Here is a 25,341-nt window from a genome sequence, read left to right as displayed (position 1 = left end):
GCGTTAACATCAACGGAGACCAATTCACTTCCTTGTTGATTTCTCTGGCTGTGAGGCTCTGTGGCCAGTGACTGGTCTGAATGTACGGCAACACATAACAGGCAAATTCACATTCATTCTCGCATGATGCCGCCCTCTGCTGCCTGGCAGACCAAAGTGCACTATTGCACAATAAAAAAAAAAAAGAAAAAATGTCTATCTATCTACTATAACGTCGCAAAGGTAAGCCGCTTTTTGATGGCACCAGACCCAATAAATAAATAAATAATCTGGCAGTAGGATAGTTAAAGTACCAAAAGAAAAACATCAATGTCATATTAATAAAAAAGGAACAAAAAGGTAGTTACATTGCAAAACAGGGGTTTTCCCCCGAAAATACATGTTTTAATTAGTTTAATCCTCTGAAACAGGCAGAGGGCATAGAGAGAGCAGTGCATCTTTGGTACCTCGCACTGACCAGGAATGTATTTTAAAAAATGTATTTAATTCTTCTGCCCATTTAAAATATATGTACCCAATCGAATATCTTAGTTACATCGATATCGTTCATGTGAACTAGTTTGTTGAAGCTTATTCATTATACTTCGCATCGTGGCCGTACCGCATCACCCCACAATGCAGTGTCTAGTAGGAGATGTCTATGCAAGACTAATAATCCACATAGCAATTTTTTTAATCATTTAAAGAAATATTCACTGTGTATTCATGCCATTTTGTTCCAAAATTTTCCTATTTATCATGACAAAGCACAAAATAAAATAAAAATATAAATAAATATCAATTTAAAACTACACTCTCGCCATTAATATTAATGGTAGAATGTGGACTTTGTCCCACTGCATAACTCCGCCGGTAGCAAAGGAGAATGATTTTTCTGGTTGGCCAGTCAGGGACCAATCAGAAGGCTGACAAAGGGTCAATTATTGTTTCAGATTATCTGACCAGATAATCTAAACGCACTCACACTAGCCGTTTTGCAAAGTCGGGTACTCCGCACGCTACAGGATTCTATTCCGATTGAGTCGGGCCTGAACACAGCAACAATAAATAATACCAGTAAGACTCCCTAATCGGGAGATAAGCGACCGTAGGTCACTTATCTCCACAAATAGGGCAAAAATGTGTTTTGCCAAAATCTTCCTGATCCATGTTGATGACATGAGTGTAGACATACTGTGTAGTGATTTTCGTGATTTTAGGGCAAAATCTGTAGGAGCAGTGTCCAAAAATGTGTTTTTAAAAATCGGCCTGGAGGTGGCGCTATATGGGAGAGATTCATGTTGATGGGATGAGTGTAGACATACTGTGTACCGATTTGCGTGATTTTAGGGCAAAAATTGTAGGAGCAGTGTCCAAAAATGTGTTTTGCAAGAATCGGCCTCATGGTGGCGCTAGAAGAGGGCCATGTGAGAAATGAGGGGTGGGGTCTCCGCGCCGGCAAGGCGGACGAATAGGTACCGGCCCCGGCTGTCCCGGTCGCTCCTAGCCGGAGTTACGGCATTTTATGTGAGCTGCAGTGTAGGGGGTCCTCCACTGGGGGCGCCACCACTTTTGCATCCGTTCTGGAGCACCAGGAGTGGGTGGTCCCCGGGAATTCCCCGTGAGCAGCCCCGTTGGGGTGGTCATTTGGTCAGTTTAGCACATTTGGTCATTTTTTACATCTGGGGGTCCCCCAGGGACCTGGGGGTCCCTGGAGCTCCGGGGGTCCTTGGAGGTTGTAGTTTGGCAGGTAAGGAACGTGTGTGCAAAATTTGGCATGGATCGGGGCAACGGTTGCGGAGATATGAGCAGGGCAAGAGTGTGACGTGTGAGGTGTGACAGACAGACTGACTGACGGACTGACGGACGGACTTACACTTTGTGCAGGGTTTGATAGTAAATGCGACCTACGGTCGCAATAATGAATACAAAATGTCACGGGGGCTGTTCTGAGAGCTTCGCAGATTGGATCTGTGAGCCCTCACGCTCTCTCTCTCTCTCTCTCTCTGTCTCTCTCTCTCTCTCTCTCTCTGTCTCTCTGACAGAGAAAAGAGGACATTGTATAAGTGCCGTATTGATTGTTGTGAACAAATGCAGAGGATGTCACAGTGAGAGTGTCAGAGTCACAGAGGACTGCATGGGGACAGCTCTATCAGGACCTTGTCTCTGACCACCACAAGTGGGGAAGACAGCAGTGATACGCACGCACGCACGCACGCACGCACGCGCACACACGCACGCGCACACACACACACACACACACACACACACACACACACACACACACACACACACACACACACACACACACACACACACACACGCACGCACGAATGCACACACAGGAACGGACTGAGTAAGCCTGGAGTCATACTCACAGGGTGCGTTCGGAAATGCGGGGGGGGGGGGGGCTAGGGGATGCCACTCACACAGGGCTACTTCCGTGGAGTTCGCTGTGAGTGCTTTCATCCCTTGGAGTCAGGGTTAGGCTACTCGGGTATCAAGTCCAATTAGGTTTTATGTTCAAGATTCCCTGACTCCCTGCGTACTCCCTCCCTCTCTCCCTCTCCCTCTCTCCCTCTCCCTCTCTCCCTCTCTCTCCCTCCCTCCCTCTCTCTCTCTCTCATCTGCTGGGTATTCTTCATTAAGAGTCATGCGGTGTGTCTGTGGAAGAAGTGCAGAGTGCCTCTGCCAGGGTGAGGCAATTAAGAGCAGAGCAGATTGGAACAGGCAACAGAACAACAGCGTAAATGGAGTGAGCTGGGTTTAGTGTGAGCCAGTGGTGAATGATAATGACGCCGTGCCCGATGGCACATCACAGAAGTGTAGTTAGGATTAGGGATGGGACGATATGAAAATGTCATATCACGATTACTGTGACAAAAGAAATCGTGATTTACGATATTATCGGGATAATAAAAATCCATTATCCTGGGGCGGAATATTTACAGAAAAATAGCAGATCTACAAGCTCACAACGCGGCGCAACGTGACGCGACGCGTTGTGAGCTTGTAGATTGGCTATTTTTTGGCAAAGACATTTAATAGAGAGTGAAAGAAATACGTATATTAGTATATAATAAGTACCTTTTACCAATTATAGAGGGTTAAAGTGGTACCGGATATACAGCTTGGCAAACAAAAGGTGAATTGATTCCAGTGCATGACAGAGGACGATATCACGATAAATGAAATCTCTGCGATACGATTATCATGAGTGTTTTTTTTTATCACGATAAACAATAATATCGCTTATCGTCCCATCCCTAGTTAGGATAGGAAGTAGGGAGGATGGAGAGGACGTATGCTGCCCTACAAAGCCAAATTGCCGTAGCTATAGATTGTTTGGCACATTGATTTATTTATTTGTCTCAAAGGTCAAATAGCCTTCATGATTTTGGAGGATGAACAATTACCTCACAAACAGATATAGAATTAGTGCAATATCACTTACAGTATATATATCCCATGTGAAAATGCCAATTGAAACACTTTAAAACAGAGGTCTTCAACAGGGGGTCCCCAGTGTTACTACAGAGGGTCCTCCAAATGACTGAGTTGGAGGGACCTTAATTATTTTATACTTTAGCTATCTACAAGCTCAAAGGTTTGAGGACCACTGACATAAAAGAATAGTTTTTTTAAAAAAACCTTATATTATATTCCGCGCTGTGAGCTTGTATATCTGCTATTTTTCAATAGTTAAAGCACAAAATAATGCGTTTCATACAGGGATAAACAGGGAAAGGAGGATCATAGGGAGCAAGGTCAGAGTAGTGAATTAGTGAAATATTATGAATGTACCGAGGATAGGGAGATAGCAAGGGCAGCAAGGATAGAACACACACAGAAATGACATGGCCTTTCCTGCCCCACTTTATCTCCTTAGACACAGGAGGTGAAAAGAGGAGCACATGTCTGCAGTAGAGCCTTTAATGCTTTAAATCAACACTGTTATGTGTGAATGTGTGTGTGTGTGTGTGTGTGTGTGTGTGTGTGTGTGTTTGTGCGCGCGCGCGCGCGCGCGCGCGTGTGTGTGTGTGTGTGTGTGTGTGTGTGTGTGTGTGTCAGTGGAGTAAGTGCATTTACTTTTTAAGTACTTAAGTACAGTTTTGAGTTATTTGTACTTTACTTGAGTATTTCCAGTTTTCAGTACTTTTACTTCTACTCCACTACATCTCGGATCCAAATATTGTACTTTTACTCCACTACAATAATTTGAAAACTTTAGTTACTAGTTGCTTTGCAGATATAAATTATTATATTATTAAATATACATTAATGCACTTTAGCCCTATTCTATGCCTTGGCTATTTGAAAATAGCCGATCTACAAGCTACAGTACAAGCTCACAACACGTCGCGATACGATGCCGATCTACAAGCGTTGTGAGCTTGTAGATCGGCTATTTTCAAACATTTTGTACTTTTACTTTTGGTACTTTAAGTACATTTTGATGCCAATACCTTCCTACTTTTACGTACATTTTGAATTGCGGACTTTTACTTGTAACGGAGTATATCTACATTGCAGTATTGATTCTTTTACTTACCGTAAGTACAAAATGTGAGTACTTTCTTCACCACTGGTGTGTGGTGGGAGGTGGACAGGTCGGTGTACTTTGTATACTGTGGATAAAGTTGTTGTATGATGAACAGCCCTTCAAATAACCCACATATTTCACCAGTGTCATAAATCACACCCACCCTCAGCCCCTTTCATCCAACCTCACACACCAACACACACACACACACACACACACACACACACACACACACACACACACACACACACACACACACACACACACACACACACACACGCACACTGGCAGAGCAAACAAACACGGACTGTTTGTCTGCTTTATCTCTTACAGATACAATCACACCTAGCTGGGTCTATGTAACGAGCCCTTCAAGCCAAGGTCACGATTTGATGTCACATTTTCTGACAGAGGTTCACAAATATAGAAAGAAATAAAAGACAGGTGGACAAAAGGTTAACTTTAGGTCAAACGGGGCATAAGACATGCCTGTTCAAAGTTCGAATTATCAATGATTAGCACTTTGGCCAATCAGAGTTAGATTTGTCCCTGGCATACTCTCTAACATTATGGAAAGTGGCTGGCTGGTAAAAAAAGAAAAAAAAAAAATACACACCCAGTTTGAAGTGAGTGGCGCCTTTTACGAGTTGATCAATTAATTTCATTTTAGTGAGGAACACTCACTTCAAAGTAGATTTAACCATTTATTGCAACAAATGGAATACATAACAGTTAAACTTGCTGTACTGTGCTTCATTGACTTCAAAAAGGCTTTTGATTCTATCCACAGAAGCAAGATGGTGAAGATCCTTGAGGCCTACAATGTCCCTCCCAACATTCTCCGGGCTATCGAGACCATGTACGCAAGAACAAGGGCCAAAGTGGTGACCCCAGATGGCAGCAGTGAGGTGTTTGACATCCGAGCTGGTGTAATGCAAGGAGACACCCTAGCCCCCTACCTCTTCATCATAGTTCTAGATTATGCGCTCAGGAAAGCCATAGGTGGACGAGAACAAGAGCTTGGCTTCACGCTAACACCAAGGAGGTCAAGGCGGCATCCCGCAGTAGTTCTGACAGACCTGGACTATGCGGACGACATCAGCCTGCTCTCCGACAGCATGGAACAAGCACAAGAACTCCTGAACAGGGTGGAGATAGAGTGTGCCAAAGTTGGTCTCAGGCTAAATGCTAAGAAAACTGAGGTTATCACCTATAACCTACCTGATCACTCACCTCTGACAACAACAGAAGGAGCTGTGTTGAAGGAAGTCAAGGACTTCAAGTACCTGGGCGCATGGGTCGACTCAACTGAGAAAGACCTTAAAGTAAGGAAGGCACTCGCTTGGAGGGCCCTGAACGGCATGAACAGTGTATGGAACTCTAGCCTCCCCCGCCAAATCAAACTTAGCTTCTTCTTCGCAACAGTGGAGTCTGTTCTCCTCTATGGCAGTGAATGCTGGACCCTGAAGCCAACCCTGCAGAAGTCTCTAAATGGGTGCTACACTAGAATGTTGCGTGCAGTACTCAACATCAACAGGAGTGCACATGTTACCAACAGGAGCCTGTATGAGGGTATACCAAGGGTAAGCGAGAAAATTGCCACCAGAAGAATGAGACTAGCAGGACACTGCCAAAGACACCAGGAGCTTCCAGCCAGCAAATTGGTACTGTGGGAGCCATCACATGGGCACCGGTCGCGAGGACGTCCCACAAAAACATACGTGGACGTACTCAAGGAAGACGTGGGGACACAGAACACCAATGAGCTGGCCAGATGTATGGAGAACCGAGATGACTGGAAACAACGATGGAGGGCTCGTCTGAGGACGACCTAGATTGGTGTTCAGGGAAATCAGGGAACTTCAAGGGATACAATAGTAGTACAATAGTAATACATTGACATATTAGCTTGAATAAGCAGAAATAAAAGCATAAGTATTTGAGCCTGTCAGACTCAGAGCAAAAAGTGGATGCTGGGGTGGAGGAGGAGTGGATCCAATTAAGGCTTCGGACTAAAGACAAGCAGAACTACAGTACGGTGAATGCTAGCCGTTTTTGAGCGGTGGTAACACCATTCCTATATGGAGCTGTGTGTGTATGCGTGTCTGTATGTAGCCTGCAATACCTCTACTGACCACACACACACACACGTTAAGGGAGGGGCGCTGTTGTTCAGGCCAGGCACACTCACGCACGCACGCACGCACGCACGCACGCACGCACGCACGCACACAGCCTCCACCGCTCAGTTCACACGGGTGTTATTTTTAACTGAGCGAGAGCTCTGATTGGATAATGGCAGTGTGATGCAAGGATCAGCAGACATGTAAATGAGGAATAGGAAAAGGATCTGACTGACAGCTGAGCGGGCGAGACTCTTGTGTCCTGCAACGCTATGCTTCATTAAACATCCCGCAACGCTATGCTTCATTAAACGTCCCGCAATGTATATGCTACGTCCCACAACGCTATGCTTCATTAAACATCCCGCGAAGCTTGGCCAATGCACGGCTTTGAGGGACAGACATACAGTACAGAACATACAGACGAAGCCAGATGTAGGAGCAGTTATCACCTCTAAAACATAAACAAATATGCCACCACCATGGGGCCAATCTGCTTAATATTCCTCCTGTGGTCATTAAGGGTGCCCTTCTATCACTGTGTGTGTGTGTGTGTGTGTGTGTGTGTGTGTGTGTGTGTGTGTGTGTGTGTGTGTGTGTGTGTGTGTGTGTGTGTGTGTGTGTGTGTGTGTGTGTGTGTGTGTGTGTGTGTGTGTGTACTCACCGATGTGTCTGCCCTTCATGTGGTAGAAGAAGGAGACACAGTACGGGACCCTGGCTGATCCTTTGGGACCTCTCTCTGATGACACGTTGAACAGAGGGGACACCAGGCGCGCCTTGTCACCTGCCGCTCTGGGCCGCGACGCTTCAATGTACATGTAGTAACCTGGAATAAATATATATGTACATGTAGTAACCTGGAATAAATATGTACATGTACATGTAGTAACCTGGAATAAATATATTATTACCGGTATGTACATGTAGTAACCTGGAATAAATATGTACATGTAGTAACCTAACCTGGAATAAATATGTACATGTAGTAACCTGGAATAAATATGTACATGTAGTAACCTGGAATAAATATGTACATGTATAACCTGGAATAAATATGTACATGTAGTAACCTGGAATAAATATGTACATGTACATGTAGTAACCTGGAATAAATATGTACATGTAGTAACATGTACATATAAGTGTATTAAACTGGAATCAGGAATATATATTCAATACACAAGAAAGTTTCATTCATTAATATAACTCCCAGATTGTGGCTTCAAACAAACATATAGGAAGTTGACATTGTATAACATAATAATTCAGACATAATGTAAAGCAGCATTGAGCCTCCAGACTGCTCACCCTCCGTGGTTCCACTGCGGTCCGTCTCTGGACCGGTATTGGATGATCGCTTGGGATTCTGGGTCATGAAATTCTGCCTCGTCCAATCGAACGTGTCACTTGTGTCCTGGTAGAAACCACACATCCGATCGTCCTCAAAGCCGCACATGCGGTCTGGTGTGCGTGTGAGTGTGTGAGTGTGTGTGTGTGTGTGTGTGTGTGTGTGTGTGTGTGTGTGTGTGTGTGTGTGTGTGTGTGTGTGTGTGTGTGTGTGATTGGCACAGTAGCATGCAATATTGAGGTGAAGAAAGAGAAAAGAACAATTATGAAAGAAATGAAGTTTCTTTGTTAGACTTATCACACAAAGTTGTTCTTTAAACTGCATGAGAAGTTCAGTGCATTTCCTCTTTGCTGCCCCCCTGTGTTTTTGGCAGGAAAATCAGCAACAGCAGCTGTGTCAAGTAACAAGTCTCCAATTATGCTGAACATTAACAAAGGACACACACTAGTACTGTCTGCTCTGCTGGTTTATCACGTAGATGTACCGGTACGTACACTTAATCATTATTCTAATGTATTGGTTATTTAAATGTTAACAATCAATGTGATATCTTTAGTCTGTCATGTTATTGACTTTTTTTTTTATAGTAGTATAATGTAGAATAATTATGTTGACATTGGACATAATGAATCATATGAAACCAAAGTGTTCTCTCTAGACAAACCAATTACAATAGACCTAATTTAAAATCAAAGTGCAATTAGCCTATTGATTGAACTGAGCCTGTACAATTAAAACACAGGCATACATTTTGAAAAATAATAGAAAAAATATTATATTCAAAATGTGAGCCAAAATAATTAATTGAAGACACTAGAGTCCAAGTTCTAAAATGGGCCCAAATGCTAGGAACCAGGCTCTATGATGGGTCGGAGTTTGCCACGGGGTCCAAGCCCCTACATTCTGGGCGAGACTCCCCTGGACTCCCCTACTGACAACATGGACAGATCCATGTTCTCCTACTCTGGTCCAATCTGCCGTTGTTTTAATTGCTTTACCTTGGCAGAGCAGGACACCACTGATGCCAAAGACACAACAAGTGTCTCTTAATGAACAAAACAAAGACAAGATGACATTGGGACTAGGACACAGGCAGAGAGAGCGGGACTCACAAGGAAAAAATCACACCCGTGTGAAGTGGAGCTGTGTGTGTGTGTGTGTGTGTGTGTGTGTGTGTGTGTGTGTGTGTGTGTGTGTGTGTGGATCATGTGTACCGATTTTTGTGACATTTGAAGAAAATATGTAGGAAAAGGAGCAAAAAGTGTGTTTTGGAGAAAATTCAAGATGGCGGAAAATCTATCATGGCGCAAATGGGCGTGGCCTATATGGGGAGATGCGTCATGACCCAAGGAATCCAGGGAAAAAATATTTTTAATTTTCCGACCTACGGTTCAAGAGTTACAGGCCAAAACGTAAAGTGGGGTGTTATGGCGCCACCATGCGGCCAAATGACACAATTATTTTTTATTTAATCCTTGAAATCATTATGAACCTCCTCTCCAAGTCTTGAAACTCTAGCCCCTATGGTTTGCGAGAGACAAATAATTGAATGTGAGTTTTTGCGATTCCCATTATAAGTCAATGGGGAAAATTAATTCACTAATAAATTAATATCAATTAAACTATAGAACCTTTCTCTTAGCAAGTTACTAGCCCACGATTCCCGAGTAAGCCGGTCGATTTGACATATGGCGCGAGTGTGTGGTGGCAAAACTGTGGGACTAGTAGCGTGCCGAAGTGTAGGAAGTTCAGGCTACATACACACAGACACACAGACACACAGACAGACAGACAGACACACAGACCCACACAGCCACGTATAGGGAGCCTGTGCTTCACACAGCTCCAAAAAACATAATTATGCTTGAGGAGGGAGAGGGAGAATATGAGAGGACGAGTGAGCATGATAGATGGAGATCTGTGGGGGGGGAGAGGAATAGAAGCAGAGAGATAACGGCAGTGTGGGATGAAATGTCATAATGTTGGGTGAGGGGGAGGAGCTATTTAAATTAGGGCTGGGTGCGATTAAAAATGTCAATCTAATTAATTACAGGCTCTGTGATTAATTAATCTCAATTATTCGCACATCGATATTTGACCTGAGAAGCATTTTTTTCAAGTGAATCAACGAGCAAAGCACTCTGATCGGCTATTTCTCCCTTTGCGTTTGTTGTCTCTTCTTGGCTGGTGCATCGCTATGATCGGTATGCCCGAAAACCGAAGGTTCTGTGGTGCAAAAACTAAGTGCGATTAAAATGCGTAATTTTTTTTAATCACGTTAATTTTCTGTAATTAATTAATCGCAATTAATCAGTTAAAGTCCCAGCCTTAATTTAAATATACAAAACTACTACCACTGTGAGTTGCCCATTGGCCCATTAATGTTAAAACCCTAACCTTGCCTCAAACAATCCTTAAATCTTCCTCACAAAACCTCCTGTTCCCCATGACCACCTCGGCCTCGCCCCCCTTTCTAATTAATTTAAAGAGCACAGAATGTTACCATGCCAACCGTTGTCTTGATGACCTTTGGCTGCCACTGTCCTCAATGCCACAGACGACCTGGCCAATTATCGACTGAATTAAATGGTGAATGGTCTGCATTCATATGTCACCTGTATCCAAAATGCTTTACAATGAGCGTTACATTCACATGGAGGAGGTCAGGAAGCTATACAGCCGTGTTTTGCTCAAGGACACTTCAACACGAAGCCAGGAGGATCGGGGATCAAACAGGGAAACAGGGAAACTCCAGACCTGGGCAATGTGTGGCCCAGGGATGGCCCTTTGGTTCACTCTGACCGGCCCTTGTAGGGTTAATGGCAAATTACTAAATAAACACATTTTCTAATTTTGCCTCATGCATAGACTAAAGGTGCATTTCTTTTATTTAGATTTGTATTCATGTACATATGGACGCAATGCGTACATCAGCATGTGTGCGTAATCATTGGATTGTTGTCTCAATAACAAGCAGGTGGTCAGACTAGTCACAAATCAAGACGACCTGCCTTACCTTAACCATTGAAAATGGCTAAAGTGACCAAAGAAATATAAGTCAATGTCGAATGCCAGGTTTTCAACAAACATTGGACTGCTAAGTATTTATTTACTGAAGTCAGGTAAAGCTGTGTGCTTAGTTTGTGGGGAGCACATCTTGCAGGGAGCACTGCCTTTTGGCCCGGCCCTCCACAACATTTTCTGTTGTTCATGTGGCCCCATGGAAAAAAAATAATTGCCCACCCCTGCTCTAATCCTTCACCACGTCACGTGAAAACCCTTGTGAAACAGACAGAGAGAATACAGTGGGAGGGGTGAGAGTAAAGAGACAGCAAGATAGACAAGGTTCTCACCTGAGGGTCTTGGGTAAGTGTAGGCTGTAAGAAAACAATGAGACACAGCTATGGTTATCATTCACATAGCAGTTTACACCGGGCTTTAAAATACATGTTGGCTTATTGGTATCAACCTGAGTGTGCTTATTTGCATAAAAACTGTAAATATACCAGGGATGTACCGGGGATAGATTGAAACCCAACTGTTTAAACAGCCTCTGGAGGACGTTTAAACATTGCGGCGATGCCATCTGGCAACTGAGATATATATTTGATGACAGGCATAAAGGCAAGTTATGTGGATGAATCACATAAAATGCCAGGTGTAAATGGAGCCAATGATGAGCAGTTACACAAACTCATAAAATAATAAGAGTCATAGTCATGTTGAATAATAGCATGAAGATCCACCCTAAAACTGAATTCTAGGCTCTTATTTTTCCTGAGGTCTTTGGCATTTGAACACTTTTGCAGAACACGGAACTCTCCACCAATTTCTATCATTTATTCTGCTAATTATATGGATTATATGGATAATTATTATGGATATAAATAACTAAACACTGTGATTCTCAGCAAATACATTATAACACACCTTGACATGAACACAGAGATTACACACATTTATCGATAGACCAAGAGTAGCTATATGGAATGGAGACGTAATTACCTCTTTTAGTACTTAGTATCCATACAATCGATGTGATACGATAAGCTACAAAGTCAAACGGTATGATATTTTGCTGATTACATATTGATATACAGTAGTAGATTGTGTTTTATTGTGAAAATCAGACAAGTGTTTCCGCCTAAAGAACGTCATAGGATTAGGGTTAAATCGATTACTATATCGTTACACCCATACTATATATGCATGTACCGGTATGTAAGTCTACACTATCAATCATATGTCATAACAAAAGATGCAATTAAAGGTGATCAAGTCACAGTTACAATAGAGCACAGCTGGAATGAAGTGTGACGCACGTTCAGAGTACTGTATGATTCGAGTGATGTAGTCTCCAGTGCTGTAGGTGGTGATGGGGGCCAGACGGACCTCGTAGGACACCGGGATGCGGAGGTCCGTTATGACGTAAGACAGCAGCACCCCCTTCACTGGTTCCACGCCCTTCAGGTCAATCTGCTTTGACAGCACGCTCTGTTTGCTCAGCTGATGAAGATAGGACACGCACACACACACACACACACACACACGCACGCATGCACGCACACACACAGGCACGCACACACACACATGCACGCACACATGCATTCACACACACAGAGAGAAAGGGAGAGGATAATGATCAGAAAGTGAGACAGACTTCAGTCATTGAGTCATTGAGTTTTTTTCTCTCCTCTCTTCTCATATTCTCCCATTGGTGGATTTGATCAAGTCATCTTCATCTCACCTCTCCTCCTCCTCTAGCTCAATATAATTCATGGGGTTTTTATAGACTGGAAAGTGAACTGAGTTATATGAGCTTTGTGACAGCAGAGTTACAGCTAGTGGCATCATAAAATGCAACCACATATCCCATCTGGAGGAGTTTACAACATTAAATGCCAGTACAAGGCTGGTGATACACAGGGGATTTGTTTTTGTTTTTCTGGTGGGCAAGGTAAGTAGGAAATGTTCAAAGAACCTGTGAAAATATCCCCAATGCGTCAACAGCATGTGCAGAACTGATTAAAGTAACAATTCTGAGGCAACGTTTGCACACTGTTGCCCGACGACAGAAGGTGCCCAAAACATTGCTTTCAATATCACTGCCTTCAATTATAATGATTGAAAGAGTCGAGGAATTCTGGAGAAATCAGGATGTTGAGGCAGACAACCAGAGACACTTAAGAGTAGCCTAGTACACGAGACACATGGGAAAATGATCATGTTAACTACATGACGAATGGACAAAAAGTGTGTTCAAATTACTGACCAGATTGTTAATTCGGAATAGAAACCAAGCTTTCCGCAGTTAGACTACGGAGCGACACTATACAAGGAATACACTTTGATGTAAGTTGAGTAAAAGAAAGCATTTAAAGGAGTAGTTCACCCCCAAAATGACTTTTTTTTCCCTATTGACTACTGTATGTGTTGCATTCCTAAGATAAAAAAGTTATTACAGTAAATTTACCCCCATTAATTCCGGATGGGGACCCAGATGCAATCGGGTCCCCATCCGGAATCAATGGGGGTAAATTTATTGTAATAACATTATTGTCTTAGGAATGCAACAAAAACCTAAAATATGATTGAACTCAAGTCTCCATGGCGTGAGTAATCAATAGAAAAAAAGTCATTTTGGGGGTGAACTACTCCTTTAAGGAGATGGATTATGTCCCTATGACTGCCGACATCTGGACAGCTACACATAAAAGATTTCTGTATTAACGATCTGCAAACAAGGCGAGTTTGCAGCGTGAGAATGCTGCCGTGCATGAAACTGGATTAGGGGAGACGCACATAATATTGTTGGCAGAGATGTAATTGTCTTTCATTCTGTTTACGGACTTTAAAATAAGGTGTGAACACTACAGTATATAACTCCTTATTTATCCTTGGGAACCTGTCTAACAGCTCCTATAGGCCTGGGCAGACCTAGTCATGAGAGTGACCACGCAGGTTTCTGACAGTTTCCTGGAGTAACTAATGAAGAGGCGTGTGTGTGCAAGTTGTTGCATGCCATAGAAACACATGTATACCATCAGTGTTGGGAAAGTTCACTTTAAAAACGAACTAGTTCAAGTTCAAGTTCAGAACTTCAAAAATGAACTAGTTCATTTTTAGTTCATAATTCCCCATTATGAACTAAAGTTCATGGTTCCCCAAAATGAACTACATAGTTCTTTTTTAGTTCTTTTTTTAACCATATTTTTTTTATACTTTTGGCTATTCAAAAAAAAAAAAAAAAGGAAAAAATATATATATAAAGGTCTATATATATATAAATGTTTAGACGTTGCTGCATGCTATTATTTGTCAAAATTATTGACTCAGCCCATATAGAACCACACACAGCAATAATTTCATCCAACTTAACATTGAGGTGCCCACAATATTTATGTGCCCACTGCCTAGTTCCCAGTCTTCCTGCACCCTTATTGTGAAGGGCTGAATGTAATAACCATGTTATTGTCTCATTGTGTGAAATATCATAATATTCAAAACAAATATTTGACTCCAATTGATTCCCCACACAGTATTGACTTGATATAGCAATAAAAAAAAATATATTACACAGCAGTTGTGGGAAAACTAAGACATTGTTCAAAAAACACAATTCCGATTTTGGTCATTTTGGAAATAGGGCAAAACATATATTTTTCTTCAATCTACTGTCTTGACACTCTAACCAAAATTGTTCTATAAACCATAATCTACAAATTGGAAGTGAAAGAAACTTTAACACACATTTGAAATGAAAACAAAAAATTACATGTACAAGGAACCCCACTAGAAAAAAACCAAAAAATTACATGTACAAGGAACCCCACTAGAAGGCAGACGTTTCTAAACCGTGCACAGCATGTTTCCGCGTTGGTTAAAATAGCTGATCTACAAGCTCACGTTGTCTCGTGGATGCGACGCGTTGTGAGCTTGCAGATCAGCTATTTTCGCCGTGCAACACACATAGGACAAAGTATAGTCAGTCAGGCTTGCGAGACGAGGAGGAGATTCACAGTGCAGAAGCAGAGTGCAGACAGCACCGCATATCGGAACGTTCACGAGATGCAGTAGGCACTGCTGCGTGCTGCTGCGTGCAGTGCCTACTATTGGAGCATGTGAATGAAAAGAGAGACGAGAGGAGCAGAGGACAGATGACCGCGGAGGCGCGGACCGCCGCATGAACGGCCGACGAACGCCGACGAACGTCGTTCACGGGCGTCAGAATGACCGCGTTCGACAATATCGTTCATCAAGCGAAAACAATTACGTTCAGTTCACGTTCGCCCAAAATATGAACGTGTTCATGAACGATCGTTCTTTGAACGCGTTCGGGTACAACACTGCATACCATATTGTACTGTGATGTATAGTTACATACATTTACTGCCCTAACAATGCACAGATAGACGATTGACACCAATTCCATTTCTTTGTTTACATTCACCATGGTAACGTGGCTGCACATAGTCAGCTCGGCGTCCACGTTTTTCCCAATGACCCTAAGGGAAAGGAACGCTTGTTTTTGGTGATGACGACGGAGGCACGCTCGACACGGCGTCGCAACGCTCGACACGGCATCGCAACGCTCGACACGGCATCGCAACGCTCGACACGGCTTGCTACTGCTCGCTCGCCGGTGTCTCACGTGGCTCAGGGTCGCCTGAGACGACTCAGTGGCATTACCGAGTTATATATTATAGCTCACAACGCCTCGCAGCGCGAGGCGTTGTGAGCTTGTAGATCGGCTATTTTCGGAAAAGAGGTTTGCTGTAGAGGGAAAAAAGCGGACCAAGTACTGAGTGAAAGGTCAAGTTTATTAAGTATTGACGGTTCAAGTGGTTAAATATCTGAAAACACAAATTGACATGAATCCAAAATACACTGATGATTGTGCTGTCAAACGATGAAAATATATGGAATCTATGAACAGGTTGTGGGGGTCCCTGCTTCATCTCTCTCTCAACTCAGGGGTCCTTGGCCTGAAAACACTGAAGACCCCTGCTATAACACATTATAACACGCACACACGCAAATCCTCCCAGAACCGGGGTAACAAAGGGAAGCTTAGGGCTTTAGTGGTTAGGTAAGATGGAAACACTGGCCATGTTATAGTAAAATGTCAGTGTTAAATGGAAACAGAAAAATCATGAAAACATCCCTATTTGATGGAATCCTCTGTAAAATGGTAAATGGTAGCTTAAATGGTGCATTTATATAGCGCCTTTATCCAAGGCGCTTTACATAGATTGTGCATCACACACACACACACACACACACACACACACACACACACACACACACACACACACACACACACACACACACACACACACACACACACACACACACACACACACACACACACACACACACACACACACACACACACACACACACACACACACCAATGCCAGAGCAAACCATGCAAGGCACCAACCATAATCACTGGGAGCAACTAGGGGTTCAGAGTCTTGCTCAAGGACTTTTCGACACTAGCTCTGGGGGATCCCAGGATCGAACTGGGAACCTTTCCGTGTTCTAATGGCAGTTTCTCTACCCCTGAGCCACTGCCGCTCCCTGTAATATGTGTTTCACGGGCTATTCAGTGGTTCTTACAACGATAGTCTATGAATCAGCAGTTTTTCCTATCATAAGAGATTTGCATAGGCAACATGATGATTAATCAATATAAGCTTCTACTATGAGACTACAAACTCTGACATAACATTATCATATTCCTCGTAACATCATCATAGAAAGTATTCCGCCCTTTTAACAGCCGCTCATACATACAAACATTTATACAGTACTCATACAGCATATGCATAATATAGCGTATGTTGAATAGAGGGAATAAAGCACTGCTCATGGAATATGAATGACGTGTGTGTTGTGTTAGCATATAAGGTGCTGAGTTCATATAAAGTGAAGGGATTTGGGGATTCAGCAGCATTAAGCGAAATGTGGTTTCTTCAGTGTGTGTGTGTGTGTGTGTGTGTGTGTGTGTGTGTGTGTGTGTGTGTGTGTGTGTGTGTGTGTGTGTGTGTGCGTGTGCGTGTGTGTGTGTGTGCGTGTGCATGTGTGTTTTTGCACATGTCTGTACACTAGTACAGTGGTTCTCAACCTGTGGGTTTATTGGGGGGGGGGGGGGGGGGATTAACTAAATGTGCAACATTGTTTTCTCTCTCAACAGTAAACAAACCAACATAATGTTTAAGTGTATAGAGGGTATCTACACATTTCTAAAGTGACAATTTAAGGACCTTTTAATACCTCTAAAATGACAAATTAAACATTGGCCAAATTGCCAAGTATTAGAGGTAGCAATTGTGAAAATAGCAGATCTACATGCTCACAACGCCTCGCAACACGATGGGGAGGGGAATTTCAATTGTGAAAATAGCAGATGTATGCTCAGCATGTAGATCTGCTATTTTCACAATAGAACCGTGTTATACAAAATGTAATTCCTCAACTCTTAGTGCTCGTCAGGGTGGGGGGTCCCCAGTTAAAATATGATTATTTTGGGGTCGCGGCCTGAAAAGGTTGAGAACCACTGCACTAGTGATCTGCTCCTGTTTGCTCTGTGGGTCCCGTTGATTCAACTGCGGGTGGTGTATGTTGAGGTTAGGTTACTGGAACATATCACAGGTTCAGGTGGAGAGGTAAACACACATCTGATTGCTTTATCATGCAATAAAGAAAATCAACTTCCAATCATTAGATTATCATTAGTTCATCGAGCAATACAGGATAGGCCATTGCATGTATGACTTACTTATGGATACAGAAAACACACGCACGCACGCATGCACACACGCACGCACACACACACCAGGGGGCCTGGCAGCAGACAGTGGATCAATAAGGCGTTGATGTGTGACCACGGGGAATTTAACAGCTCCTACTGAGGCTAATCTCTCTCTCTCTCTCTCTCTCTCTCTCTCTCTCTCTCTCTCTCTCTCTCTCTCTCTCTCTCTCTCTCTCTCTCTCTCTCTCCATGGATGGATGGAGGCAGCAGAAGTGGGGACAAGAAAGAGCAGCTGACATGAATAAGACAAGAGCAGGAGAGGCTGTTTAACAGAGAGAGCAGGATGTATAGGCTACATACATCACTGTGTGGATGTGATGGGTAACTCGTGAGTGTTGAAGGCATAAGTGACATGCTTTTGATACAATAAGTGTTACAGTAAATAGATCAATATTCTGAGCGTAACCCTCAGAGTAACCCAATTCTGGGCCCTGGGTAAAAGGATTCACTGTGGGCCCTCCATGAATGTTCTTCATAGGGGAGGGGGTTTAATCCATTTAGACTGGGAACGCATTATTACGTGTTATTTTGTGCTTTAACTATTGAAAAATAGCAGATCTACAAGCGCACATCATGGCACTCGGTACTATTTTTTGAAAAAAGGCATATCTATTCAAAGATTTGCATACATTTTCATGACTTTTCAAAAGTAGCAGATCTACAAGCTCGCAGTGCCACGCTGTGAGCTTGTATATCTGCTATTTTTCAATAGCTAAAGAATAAACTCATTTGGGGCCCTAGTAACTAAGTCCCACTCCCCCCCCCCCCCCCCCCCCCTTGTGACGCCCTGGTAACCCTATAGCTAGTGTGTCTGTGGGTCTCCCCGTCACTCCAGCTCTTTACTAAATACATTACCAGGTCAAGATACCAATTTGATCCTTCATTAATACAATACAACAGTTTCCACAGCTTGCCTAACAGCTTCAACCCACTGTTTTGTTTCCGTGCCTTTCTGCAACACTCGTGTGAGTACCAGTGCATGTGTGAATACTGTATACAGACGCTGTGTAAATTATGCATGTGTTTGATTGAACATGCTGATTTAATTCATCATGCATATTAATTTCTCATATATATGAAAATGGGTCTGAGATTTTGCCATGGAGTTTGTGTGCCTGCGTGATGGTATCTGCATGGAGAATAGGTGCTCACATGCATCCAACTGCACTTTTTTTTCCTCTACAGTCATGCAGCTCAGACTGAGGTACTGCAGCTGTGGTACAAGATGAAATACTCAAAGACTTTTCACGATTCTTTCAAAAAATATAGGGACATATTCTTCAAACCATATTCAAAACCATTCTGTTAAGAACGGTTCCCCTGACATCACGGTGACATCAGAGCATGATGTCAGAGCGACAAACCTAGAGCATACAAATGTGTACTGACTTACACAGAGACAAGCTGCAACATTTCTCATGGTAAACTGCGACCTTTCGGTCGCAATTAAACACGTGTAAAAGATTTACTTTTCACTGTATTCAAATAAAACCCCACAGTTCTGTGTTAAAATGTATGGCCCTGAATCATCTTATAAGGGAGAGATACACACCCCTAATACAGACATTCGTACTGCATTACCTGCTCAGACTGCATATCTCCCCAGACAGACCCACGCAGCCGTTGTCATTTTGCATGTGCTAAAGAGATTGAGTGCCAATAGGCGTTAAGGAGAAGAGCGAGGGAAAGTGTTGCAGAAATAGATGGCTTGTGAAATTGAGACAGTATTACATTTGTTCTTGCACTCTATTTAACAGAGGAGGGTACCCCTGAGATTCACTGTTGTTCTTTAATTTGCATCTAATTTTGTTGCTTCACAGCCATTTCACATGCTTGGTTGTTGCTGTCTCACACTTTTCCTTCAGTCTCCCGGTCTTCCGCAGTCTCTGTCTGTCTGTCTGTCTGTCTGTCTGTCTGTCTGTCTGTCACACGTGCATTATGTTCTTCCCTTCTCTGTTCAAACACACGCTCGCACGCTTGCTCGCATCGTCGCATGCACGCACGCACACACACACACACACACACACACACACACACACACACACACACACACACACACACACACACACACACACACACACACACACACACACACACACACACACACACACACACTTATGAATAAAAGCACATATTTCAAACACACGCTTGCACGCTTGCTCGCATCGTCGCATGCACGCACGCATGCACACGCACACACACACACACACACACACACACACACACACACACACACACACACACACACACACACACACACACACACACACACACACACACACACACACACACACACACACACACTTATGAATAAAAGCACATATTGTACGTTAGGAACACGTCTAATTAAATGAGCATTTACGAGGTCCTAAACTGCAGTTTAATGTGTCTCATCTTTTTAAAACAGTGGAGGTGACAACTCACAGCTCAAACCGTTTATCAGCTCTGCTTCAATTGCCAAGGTTTACTCCATGTTTTATAGCTTTGAATCAACACTGAGGGGGTGCGAGAGACAAGATAGACAGACAGAGAGACAGTCAGAGGACAGACAGACAGAGTTGGTTTAGTGATGCAGTAATGATAGCTTTGCTCTGGGCTAAACAGCTCTCTGTCTGTGTTAGCAGCAATAACACAGAGATGTATAATTAGACGCAGCCTAACAGTGTTTCCAATCAATTCTTTAGTCTTATTACAGACTGCGGGGGAATGGAGGAGAAAACTAAGTGAGAGAGGGAAGGATAATGACAATACAACAGCAGCATTATACTGTGAGAGGAAGTACCTGGAAAGCTGAAACGCAGTGGTGTAAAGTAACTACCGGTAAGTACATTTACTTAAGTACTGTACTTAAGTACAGTTTTGAGGTATTTGTACTTTACTTGAGTATTTGGAGTTTTCAGTACTTTTACTTTTACTCCACTACATCTCAGAGGCACATTTTGTACTTTTACTCCACTACAATTATTTGAAAACTTTAATTACTAGCTACTTAGCAGATATAAATGATTATATTATAAAACATACATTAATCCACTTTAGCCCTAATGGCCTATAAGCTATTTGAAAATAACTGATCTACAAGCTCACAACGCGTCGCGATGCGATGCGTTGTGAGCTTGTAGATCTGCTATTTTCAAACATTTTGTACTTTTACTTTTGGTACTTTAAGCAAGTGGCACTACCGTTCAACACAGTCTAAATGAGGTTTTGTGTTATATTTTGTCTCCCAAGTCTTTGCTGACTTCACAGAGTCAAGTCTTCAAGTAGGAGAGCAATTCATCCACACAAAGACAAGCTGGCAAACTCCACATCCTCTGCCCTCTGTGCACACAAAACACGCACGCACGCCCGCCCGCACGCACAAGCACTTATACCGTACAGCAGGGACGTGCTGGCCATTGGGAAAAGCGGGACAACTCCCGAACGGCCGGTTCATTCCCGGCCATTAGGAAAAAAATTATCAATAAAATGTCGGCCTTCGTTCCATTTTGGGGGCTGTGCGGCCAATTTCTTTCGCGAAGCAAAGCCCTGCTTCATCATACAAGGCCGTTGCACAAAAGTAGTGAAAACAGCAGATCTACAAGCACACAACGCCTCGCGGTGCGAGGCGTTGTGTGCTTGTAGATCGGCTGTTTTCACTAGTTTAAATCATTTTTAAAATGATAAATACAAAACAAACGGTTTTGGACATATAAGGTTTCCACCCGACAACGACGAAATATAACTAAAACATTATAAAAATGAGGGCCTCTCCAACTCTTTTTCCCGGGCAGAATCAGGGGCCCAGCACGTCCCTGCCGTACAGAGGCACACAACCTCATCTACACATGCACACGTGTCAGGAAATCCCGCTGTGGCGCTGTATAATTCATTATGAATCTTTGTCTCATTCATGTCAATAGATGATTACACTACTGTTTCACACAAAACAACAATCTCATATCAGCAGAAACTCTCAGAGCGGTTCTCATCATGAGGTCGGGATGTGAGAAAACCTTGCATACAAGGTTGACCAGCATCATCGTTCTTGTGCATATTGACAGCAGGCCCTTTTTGACCGGTGCTAACCGCTCCAATAGGGGACTTTGTGTGTATGTCCATAATGTTTTTCCATTGTATCAAATACTGATGCCATATGTCCCTATCCTGTGTGACTTCATGTGGGTCTGTCATCATCATCAGTGCCGCTCATTCACACAGGTGTTGCCAGTGGTGTAAAGTAACTAAGTAAATGTACTTAAGTACTGTACTTAAGTATAATGTTTAGGTATTTGTACTTTACTTGTGTATTTCCAATTTCCAATACTTTTACTTCTACTCCACTACATCTCGGATCCAAATATTGTACTTGTACTAGTTACTTTGCAGATATAAATAAACCACATAAGCCCTATTTTATACCTTGGCTATTTTTAAAATAGCCGATCTACAAGCTCACAACGCGTTGCGATGCGACGCGTTGTGAGCTTGTAGATCTGCTATTTTCAAACATTTTTTACTTTTACTTTTGGTACTTTAAGTACTTTTTTGATGCCAATACTTTCATACTTTTATTCAAGTAAATTTTGAATTCCTGAACTAAACTCACAGACATGCACGATTGCCGTCTGAACACAGACGTACCCCTCCCATCTTAAATCATTACAGCAGGTCAAGTATTGGCGTGTACAGTATGTTTATAGATTTACTTTTACAATTGCTTCTATTTGAAGAGAGAGAGCGCAGAAATGAGAATTCACAGGATTCCCCAGCCAACAGGAGCTTATGAGAACATTTGTGTATCTCAGAGCTCTATTCATGCTTGCTACAGAACTCTCCTGTTGTTCTTTTTATGTCCATAAACGTGGGCTGAATTTAGCCCAAGCAATGAGTGCTTAGCAACGTGAAGGTACATTGTTCTACAATCACCTGAGAATAAACTCATGATATTATCATTATGATAACAACATCCACAGTCGGCGTAGTATTTTGTCAAAAAGGCATCATTTGACGGTGCTGGTCTGCTGTTTTACAAACTGTGTTACCAGAATGGTAAGTTCTCCTCTCTCCCTCTCCACTTCTCTCCTTCCATCCCTTTCCTCTCTCTCTCTCCTCTCTAGATAGATAGATAGATAGATAGATACCTTTATTATCCCAAGGGGGAAATTCAGTTGTCCAGTAGTAGCACAGCAGTATACAGTTATTTACAAAGTTACAGAGACGTAAGAAAAAATAGATAAGAGGGAAAGAAACAAGAGAACAAAAAAAAAGAGCAGTACAGTACCAATAAAGAGAAGGTGCATCAATAGAGGGGGCGAATAATATATAAGTATATATACATAAAGTGTCTTGCAAAAAAGACCATAGCAGTCAATGCTAGTTAGTGCAAACAAGTATCTCACTGTCATTGTTAAACAAAGCAAAAATACTCAGAAACTACCAACACAAACTAATAGTGCAAAGTCAAAAAAGAATCAGTGCGAAAAAAGAAGAAACTAGGAAGCGTGTCACCGCAAGACGCACATGAGCACTCTTCCTGGACGGTCCTTTTGGGTCAAAGTCAATACAGCAATAGTTCCTTAGAGGTCAATGTCAATACAGCAAAGGTTCCGTCAGTCTAAGTTAGGAAGGGAGACCTTTTCAAGCGTCCGTTATGTGTCTCGTTGTACAGCTTAAGGGCAGCCGGTACAAAAGATTTTCCTAATCTCTCACATCTCCGTCCTGGGTAGGTAAAGCGGTCGTTTCCTCTCTTACTCCAGTAACTGGTGATCTCTAGATGGAGGGGGTGGGAGGAGTTCTCCAAGATGGAATCCAGCTTCCTCGCTGTGCGCACACTGGTTACTTCCTCCACCCCCTGCAGAGAGGACCCGACGACAGAGCCTGCTTTCTTCACCAGTCTGTTTAGGTTAAACGTGTCACCTGCTCTGTTGTTGCCACCCCAACATGTTATACCAAAAAAGAGGACACTTGCCATGACAGACTGATAGAACATCTGTAGCATCCTATTGCACACCCCAAACGATCTCAGTCTTCTCAGGAGGAACAGCCTGCTTTTCCCCTTGCTGTGAATCGCCTGTGCATTGTCCGACCAGTCCAGTGAACTATTCAGGTGTACTCCGAGGAATTTGTAGTTATCCACAAGCTCAACCACCTCACCGTTAATGGTGCTTGGCACCGGGGGGACTCTCTTGGAGGTGCGGAAGTCCACCACCATCTCCTTGGTCTTGCTTGCGTTGAGCCTGAGCTGGTTAGCCTCGCTCCATTGCACAAAGTCCCTAACCACACCATCGTGCTCAGCCGTGTTGTCACCCGAGATCTTGCTGACCACCACGGTATCATCTGAGAACTTCTGCAGATGACAGGTCTTGGAATTGAAGAGGAAGTCCGATGTATAGAGAGTGAACAGGAAGGGTGAGAGCACAGTTCCTTGCGGGGCCCCCGTGTTGCTCACCAGCACATCAGACCGACAGCTCTGCAGTCTCACCGACTGTGGCCTTTCTGAAAGGTAGTCTGTGATCCATGCCACAAAGCCCTTGTCCACTCCCATCAGCGTAAGCTTCTCCGCAAGCAGAGACGGTTGGATAGTGTTGAAAGCACTGGAGAAGTCAAAAAACATAATTCTGACTGTGCTGCCCAGATCTTCCAGATGGGTGAGAGCCTTATGGAGCATGAAGGTGATGGCGTCGTCAACCCCAATATCAGCCTGGTAGGCAAACTGAAGGGGGTCCTCTCCTTTGATTGTGTAGGTTCATGTCGTATCAGTGCAATTGTATAGCACTGTATGGATTCATGCTCCAGTAAGGCTAGCTCTGGTCCAGAGCGTCAGCTGTACTGACACTCTGACAGGCGGCTGACTAGACTAGACCAGGATTTCTCTACCCCTACGAGGGCTCAACTTCAGTCAAAATAAGCAAAACTACTTCGCTACTCACCTAACCAAAGTTAATGTTGCGTCCTTGAAAGTATTCTCTGCGGTGGGAAACCTCTCAGCACCCCACCCACTATGTAAAATACATTATTTTTGTCATGAAATAAAACACATCCAACTCGACCGCAGCTATATTTCAATAGTTAACGTACAGAGCCCAAAAATTGGTGCGACACCCCTGTTTACCAGTTGCTGATTAAAAGAAAACAAAGCATCTGGGTGGGCGGTGGCACAAGGACACATCCGAAGAGCAGGGGAATGAGAGCAGAAAAGAAGATTTAAGATAAACTCTAGAAGAGAGGAAATGAGAAAAGAAGAGCCATTGAGTTGAGTTAAAAAGGTCCAAACCAGAGGGCCTGTGTGAGGCATTGTTAATTCACTGCAGGTTTCTATTGATTAACCGTCTACTCCCAGACCGACCGCAGAGCTGATATCCCCCCCAACTATGAACACCCACGTTTACTTAGCCTGTTTACACCACCTAATACACAATTACTGTGTGTCTGTCTGTTAATACACACTGCAGCTGTGTGTCTGTTAATACACACTGCAGCTGTGTGTCTGTTAATACACTCTAGCTGTGTGTCTGTTAATACACACTGCAGCTGAGTGTGTCTGTTTATT

General features: G+C 43.2%; 1 protein-coding gene across 1 annotated transcript in view; it reads right to left on the bottom strand.

Annotated features, from left to right (window-relative positions):
* Positions 1-25,341, bottom strand: part of LOC308288772 (MAM domain-containing glycosylphosphatidylinositol anchor protein 1-like) — a gene marked incomplete at both ends in the record, with an annotated part of 178,278 nt that overhangs the window by 17,377 nt on the left and 135,560 nt on the right. The window contains 4 exons of the mRNA XM_080730242.1: positions 7,310-7,471; positions 7,954-8,106; positions 11,347-11,370; positions 12,316-12,496. Coding sequence (XP_080586368.1) covers positions 7,310-7,471; positions 7,954-8,106; positions 11,347-11,370; positions 12,316-12,496 — 520 coding nt within the window. The remainder of the gene's footprint in view (positions 1-7,309; positions 7,472-7,953; positions 8,107-11,346; positions 11,371-12,315; positions 12,497-25,341) is intronic.

Source organism: Nannobrachium achirus (genome assembly GCF_963921795.1).
Source record: "Nannobrachium achirus genome assembly, chromosome: 7".
Classification (NCBI taxonomy): Eukaryota; Metazoa; Chordata; class Actinopteri; order Myctophiformes; family Myctophidae; genus Nannobrachium; species Nannobrachium achirus.
Note: the sequence above shows the minus strand (reverse complement) of the source record. Positions and strands in the feature narration are given on the sequence as shown.